At 50.8% G+C, this 6,750-nt stretch overlaps 1 protein-coding gene across 1 annotated transcript; it reads left to right on the top strand.

Moving 5' to 3' along the window:
* Position 1: 1 nt before the first annotated feature.
* On the top strand, positions 2-5,462 carry LOC103923828 (keratin, type II cytoskeletal 6B-like; the record flags this gene model as incomplete). Its single annotated transcript, XM_009332255.1, has 7 exons — positions 2-205; positions 1,421-1,635; positions 2,788-2,848; positions 3,171-3,266; positions 4,083-4,247; positions 4,681-4,806; positions 5,238-5,462. Coding segments are annotated over 7 exons (1,092 nt in total), but the record flags the coding sequence as incomplete, so codon positions are not given.
* Positions 5,463-6,750: the final 1,288 nt, after the last annotated feature.

Raw genomic sequence — 6,750 nt, 5'->3', positions numbered from 1 at the left:
GGGCGTGGCTATTGGAGGCTACGGTGGCGTCATTGGCATCGGCCTCGGCGGAGGTAGATCTGAAGGGATTCGGGGCGTCAGCATCCACCCGGAGCTCCTCAAGCCCCTCTGCGTGGGGGTCGACCCCGAGGAGTGCCAAGTGCGGACCCATGAGAAAGAGCAGATCAAGAACCTCAACAACCAGTTCGCCTGCTTCATCGACAAGGTGAGACCCCGCTTCCCTCCGTGAAGGCTGTTTGTCTCATGTCTATAGGCTCTGATGGATGGATTGTCTCTAGAGAGACATCGGTAGCTATTTCTCCTGGCACCCTGATATTGTAAACCCTTCTGATAGACCATGGTGGTCCTGACCTGGAGACTGTTTGGATTTAAGCCTTGCACCAAGGCAACTGCACCAGTATTTTACCTTTCGATGATCACCAATCTGCTAAATAGCTAAATCACGAGCGGCTCCAGGGATACAGTAAATCAAAAACTGTGAGAGAAGGGATGGAGACACAGAAATGTAAAAAGGCAAAATAGGAAGTTTTGCTTTATTTGTTTATACAAATGTATAAACTGACATTGCTATCACACCTCTATAAACTCCAAAGGACTTTTGCATTTTTAAAATAGTTTGTGCGCTTCATCAAGGAGATGTAGAAAGACCTAGCTAGAAAGTCTAGCTAAAATGAGATGAACGATTTTAACTTCTCTGCCCCTCTACTCTGTGAATGAAATGATTTGGTGATTTCCTAAACAGATGTAATTTATCGTTGTTTTCTTAGCTAAGCCTAAGGGTTTTCATTACTATTTAGAGATGAGTTATAGGAAATGTTTTTTCAAATGGCAGAGACACCTTCGCTCTGTCTGATCTTGATTTTCCTTGTGAGCTGTTCTGCAGCTGGAAAAACCAAACCCACGTAAGAGGAGCAACTCTGCTTCCTCCCATTTGAAAAATGACTTATTCATGATCCATAAAGGTTTTCAAATACTAGAGAGCTCTTTAATCTAGAAGTGAAAGGCATGATAAATATCCATGGTTAGAGTTTAAATCAGATACAATCAAATGAGATCCTGGATGGAGCTTTTAGTGCTGCGAAAGACTGATTACTGTACTCAGCCCGTCAGGGGAGGCAGTGGATCCTCCATCAGCCAGTTGTCACAGGGGCAAAAGTTTGGTTGAACTGAGCTTTGGTCAAACAGATGATTGGCCTCAACACAGAGCAAACGCACCAATGTTGTTCAGCCTGTGATACAAGTCCTGGGTGGGACCAGGTTTAGCTTTGAGAAGATGCCGGTCTCACTCAGGCTGCTGAGAAATCAGCACTTAACCATGTGCATTTCTGATTTTATTTTTACTTTTTCCTTTTGGAAGTGGAGAAACCTTTGCCTGGGACAAGAGGGGATTGCATGACTCTCGCATCTCTTGCTTCCCCAGGTCCGGCTGCTGGAACAGCAGAACAAAGTGCTGACCACCAAGTGGGAGCTGCTGCAGCAGTATGTCCTCCCAGCTTCCAGGAGAAACCTGGAGCCTGTTTTCGAGAACTTCATCTGCAACCTGAGGAAGCAGCTGGAGTGTGTGCTGGGGGAGCGAGAGAGGCTGGAAAATGAGGAGCGGTGCCTCAGGGACCTGGTTCAAGAGTACAAGTGCAAGTAAGTTGTACGCAGAGAGAAGCCGTAGACTGGGGTGTTTGCTGGCCTGAGTGGTGTTTCTGAGCGTGAAGCCAATGCAATTGCACTGGATGGGTCCAAAAACTGGGGCACAGGGAGGGGAGCAGGGCAGGGCACACCAGTACTGGGCTGGTTTCCTGTACTGGGGTCCCACTGTTGCACCTCAGATGCTGGTGATGGACTGGGAGAGCTCTTCAACCACAGTGTTTCCTTAGGGAGAGAGACAGGGAACCACTTTTCCTCTCCCTAATGCTCCTGCACACCACTGTGGTTTGCCGTATCAAATCTCCCACACTATCTATGCCTGTGGCTCCCCCAAATCTCGTGTCCCTGGTGCCATCCGTTCCCACAAAACCCTCGACCTGTTTGTCTCCACCCCACGCTTTATCCACATCGTCTCCACTGGGGTTCATTCTCTCTTCTCAGAGGGAACGTGGGAATTGTTTCTTTAATCTAAGCTGCAGATATTCCTTAATAGCTCCGTTGCTCTGCTAAGCCACAAACCAGGACACTTGGCGGTTGGTGGTATACAGCACAGGATAAAAGAGTAATCCTTTCTCCAGAGATCTTACTGTCAAGCATCTCAGATGTTTTTTCTCCCTGAGCCACCGCCAAGGAGGTCAGACTCATAGAATCATCTTGTGAACGTTCTTCTAGGTCCCAATTACTTGGTCATTATGCACTGGCTTTCCTTCCCATTGCACCTGGGAGTTTCAAACGTTGCTCAAGCTCCTGACCTCCCTTGGGGCATTCTGGCCACAGTCTCCCCGTAAACACTCAGAGCAGAGTCCTGGATGCTTCAAAAAAACATCACATAAAGCAGCAGGGCTAGAAGAACCAATCCAAGCCTTCAGCTGAGGTACAGGGTTTTGCATTTCTAGTGGTTTGGCTTGATTTACTGCCATCTCACTCCAGCCACTGATGCTGCTGGCATGGACTATTTAAAACTGCTGAACAAAGCCCGGTGGGGAGGAAAGAAATAGCAACAAAGCAAAAATCAAAAAGGAGGTACAAAGGGAATAGGGAGAGGCTCTGGTTTTAATCACGCTTCCCGTGTTCTGCATTGGCCGCTTTGGGTGGTGGGGACGGGACCCCCAGGGCTCAGCAGCCCACCCCTCTCCTTTCCTCCTGCAGGTATGAAGATGAGATCAACAAGCGCACGGCTGCGGAGAACGAGTTTGTGGTCCTCAAGAAGGTGAGTCACGCTAGGGACAACGCTGGCGAGACCAGCTGAGAGTGGCAGGCGCGTGGGCAAAACCTGGGCGTGAGGCCAGGGAGAGAACTGGGGAGTCCTGGCACCATGACATTGCCTGAGTCCTCATCAGGTAGCCCCAAAATAGAGGCAACCCAATGACTTTGGAGAACCTCTATCAGGTTGTAAGCACATACAACGCAAACCCAGATAGTCTTAAGGGCTGGAAATAGTGAGGTTTCCTCCAAATCTAACAGAAAACACGGGCTTTGCCACAGTCCTTGTTTCTTCACCTCTTTTCACCGAATACGTGGTGTCTCTCCAGGATGTGGACTGTCTCTACCTGACCAAGGAGGAGCTGGAGGTGAGAGTGGGCCTCCTGCGGCAGCAGCTGGAGTTCCTGAAGTGCATCTACGCCGAGGTAAGAGCTCCCGGCTCCCTCTTTGCTGCCCCAGGGATGATGCATCATCTGCTGCTCCCCTGAGCTCTTACAACAAAACTAAATGCAGGGAAAGGTGTCTTTTCTGAAAATCCTGAAATTGCATCCCAGAAATCTACATCTCTTTTATAGGTATTTGATAAGAACACTATTGCACACACTCTGGGAAGGCAAAGGGCATTCTCGGTTGTCTCCTATATTGCTGGCTGCAGAGGGAGGGCTCTTTTGCACGAAAATAGCCTCTCAAATTCTAATCCAAACCATCCCTGGGAACCACTGAAACATCTCACTCTTCAAAACCCAAGTATTCTTAGCACTTCATGTTTTAAGCTACATTAGTAAAAATATTTTGATGAAAGTAATACCTTTGTCTAAAATGTAGCAAGTTTTTAACAAAACGCACAGGGGACACTTCGTATTTGCACCTTTTCTAGCCAAACACCTCCGAGCAGTCTGTAGGCAACGGGGCCCAAAGCACTCACCCCTGAGGGATTCACAGCCCAGAAAACTGCTGACGCAGCCAGAAATGCCGAGTTTCAATGAAGCGAGTTTCTCCACCCTTCCTTAGGGAATTGCATGCAGCAATCCCATGTTGTGCCACCAAAACAGGTCCCAGCTGTCAGCTCTTGCTGGAAACCAGTCACCCACCTGGAGAACCCCATGCTCTAGTTGGGCGTTAATGGGAGAATCTCCCCCAACCCTCCACCTTCTCACCAGACCCCCCCTTTGCCAGGGGTACCCGCATGCCTGGCTTGGGCTGGTTGAGGGAAGGGGGCTGACATGCGATGGATCTTGCAGGAGAGAGCTCAGCTGGATTGCCAGCTGTGTGACACCTCTGTCATCGTGCAAATGGACAACAGCCGGGACCTGGACATGGAGGGCATCATCAAAAGTGTTGAGTGCTGCTACGAGGAGATTGCCCAGAAGAGCAAGGCTGAAGTGGAGGCTTTCTACCAAACCAGAGTGAGTATTCACACCACCAGCACAGATGGCAATGAAATCCCTTGGCCAACAAAACTCTGAGGACCATTGCCGTCCTCTATGACACAACTTAAACCCACCCCACAGCGTGGCATGCACTGTGGTATTCTAAAAAAAGTAATGCCACCACCCCCTCCCCCAACCTTAAAACTGTGGTTTAAGGGTTTTCTGTAAAAACAGAGCACAGCAGATCACAGTGTTGCTTCAGAGAGGTCTCCTCTGTGCACACCCATCAGGAACACCATCGCCTTCCCAAATGCTTAGGACCTACCCGGGACTGTCGCCTTGTCTGGGCTGAGGTCATGTCTGGGTGCTTCCCTGGGAGCACCGACGTCAGTGTGGCTCCAGAGAGTCACCACCTTCCCTGGAAGGGGCGATTCGGGCGCATTAACATCATCCTCTTCCCGTGCAATAGCTGGAGGAGCTCCACAGCAGCAGGGGCAAGTTCTGCGATGACCTGAGAAACAACCAGAGCGAGATAGCCGAGCTGAACCGGATGATCCAGAAGCTGCAGTGCGAGTCGGATAATGTGAAGAAACAGGTAGGACAAAGGGTTGAATGCTGCATGGGCAGCGGGGTGTGCAACTTCTCCAGCAAAGGGCTTCGTCCTCACCAGCTCCCACCATGCTGAGCTGCAAAGAACCCCCCCCCGTCCCAGCTGAAGCCTATATTTGTAGCTTCTCATCTGCTGTTGATACATAAAGAAGTAGATTGATTTCTCACTTAGCAAATAAGCAGAAGCCAGTTGGTTTGGCTATAACAGAAACAGTGTTTGCTGTATGCTTCCTACTGGGGTGCAGCCAACGGGTCCCATCCCCTTCATCCCAAATAGGCTGGCCATCACATGTGTCCAGCTTAAATCCATGCTCTCTGGCAGTTCCTAGCTGAGAAACAAGGGGGTACATGAGCAACCCTGTGGAGATGCAGCTTAATATCACCACTGGCCACCCTGTTGCCCATTACTGTCCGCAGATCGCAGCTCTACAGACGGCCATCTGCGACGCTGAGCAGCGGGGCGACTGCGCCCTCAAAGATGCCCGGCAGAAGCTGATTGACCTGCAGACTGCACTGCAGCAAGCCAAGGACAAGATGGCATGCTTGCTGAGAGACTACCAGGTACTGCTGAACGTCAAGCTGGCCCTGGACATTGAGATTGCCACTTACAGGACGCTGCTGGAAGGAGAAGAGAGCAGGTAGGAGCATCCCTGGCTGCACGTTCTAACGATAGCTGGCAAAACCCAACAGGAGGAGAGAGAGGCAGTGAGAAATGCTGGGTGGAGGCAGCTCCCCATGGGTGCAGAGGGGTGCATCGTCCCTTTTCTCTCCCCATGGGTGCAGAGGGGAGCATTGCCCCTGTTTCCTCCTCATCCTCCCAGGGCAGCTGGGTCGCAGTGCACCAAGCATGCTGCAGTCAGATCCCTTGCTCGTGGTACAAAAAGAGGATGGGATATTAAGATGTCTGTGGGATTTGGGGATCCAACCCCACAGTGCTTCGGTGGGCAATTTGGACCAGCACCTCACACCTGGGTGAACAGAAAACCTGAAGTACTTGCAGGGTTTCTAAGCGGGCAATGGCTGGGCAGCACCTCTACCTGCTTGTGTATTTGAGGAATATTCTCCTAAATACATCCTTGAGACATTTCTTTTCTTAACAGGATATGTACTGGCAACCCTGTGAGCGTAGGTAAGCTAATGAAGCCTTCCCTTAATTTCCTTACAAGTCTTTTAAGCTTCTAAGTTTCCTTATAAGCTGTGTTTTAGCTGCTCTGGGAGTGACTGAGCCTGTTTTTCTCCCACAGCTGTGGTCAGCGGCGGTGGCACCATCGGGGAGTGCCGATCCCTATCTGGAATCGGAGGCAAATGCGCTGTCAAGACAGGAGGGGCTGGCGCAGGGTTAGGGGTGGTCTCCTCCTTCGGCGTCAGCAGCACCGGCTTTAGCACCCGGAGCGTAGATTGCGTCCCCAGGGTGGGGGGCGGATTTGGGGCGAGGAGCGCGGTCAGCTGCGTGGGGCGAGAAGTCATCCCCAATGTGGAGGGGGTGCAGTGCACCACTGGCGTGGGCAACCTGGGGAACGTCATGTGCACTGGCGTGGAGCAGTGCAGCCCGGGAGCCATCATCATTCCCGGGGCAGGGGTCTGCAGCACCGGGAGCAGGTACAGCACAGCTGTGCGTGTGGTCAGAACAACCCGGTAGAGACGGGAGGGCAACAACACATCATATTTTAAAATAATCAGCATTTCTGCAATAAAACAGTATTCCCCTTCCTTCTGACAGCTATAGGGATCACACAACCATGCGCTGCCCATGCCCACACAACCAGGCTAGTCGCTCTGCTGAAAACTCTTTGCATGATCAAAACCCACCTTCTCTTGCATGTCCTTCTTGGGGGAAACTTACTCCCACGGTCTCAGCCAGGTGAGATTTTCATTTCAGAGAGTCCCTACCTGTCTTCACGCATCATCTTGCCTCTTAAATCAGTCTTCT

This window comes from Pygoscelis adeliae, unplaced genomic scaffold, assembly GCF_000699105.1.
Source record: "Pygoscelis adeliae isolate BGI_AS28 unplaced genomic scaffold, ASM69910v1 Scaffold109, whole genome shotgun sequence".
Taxonomy (NCBI): Eukaryota; Metazoa; Chordata; class Aves; order Sphenisciformes; family Spheniscidae; genus Pygoscelis; species Pygoscelis adeliae.
The sequence above is the reverse complement of the archived record's forward strand: the minus strand, read 5'-3'. Positions and strand labels throughout refer to the sequence as shown.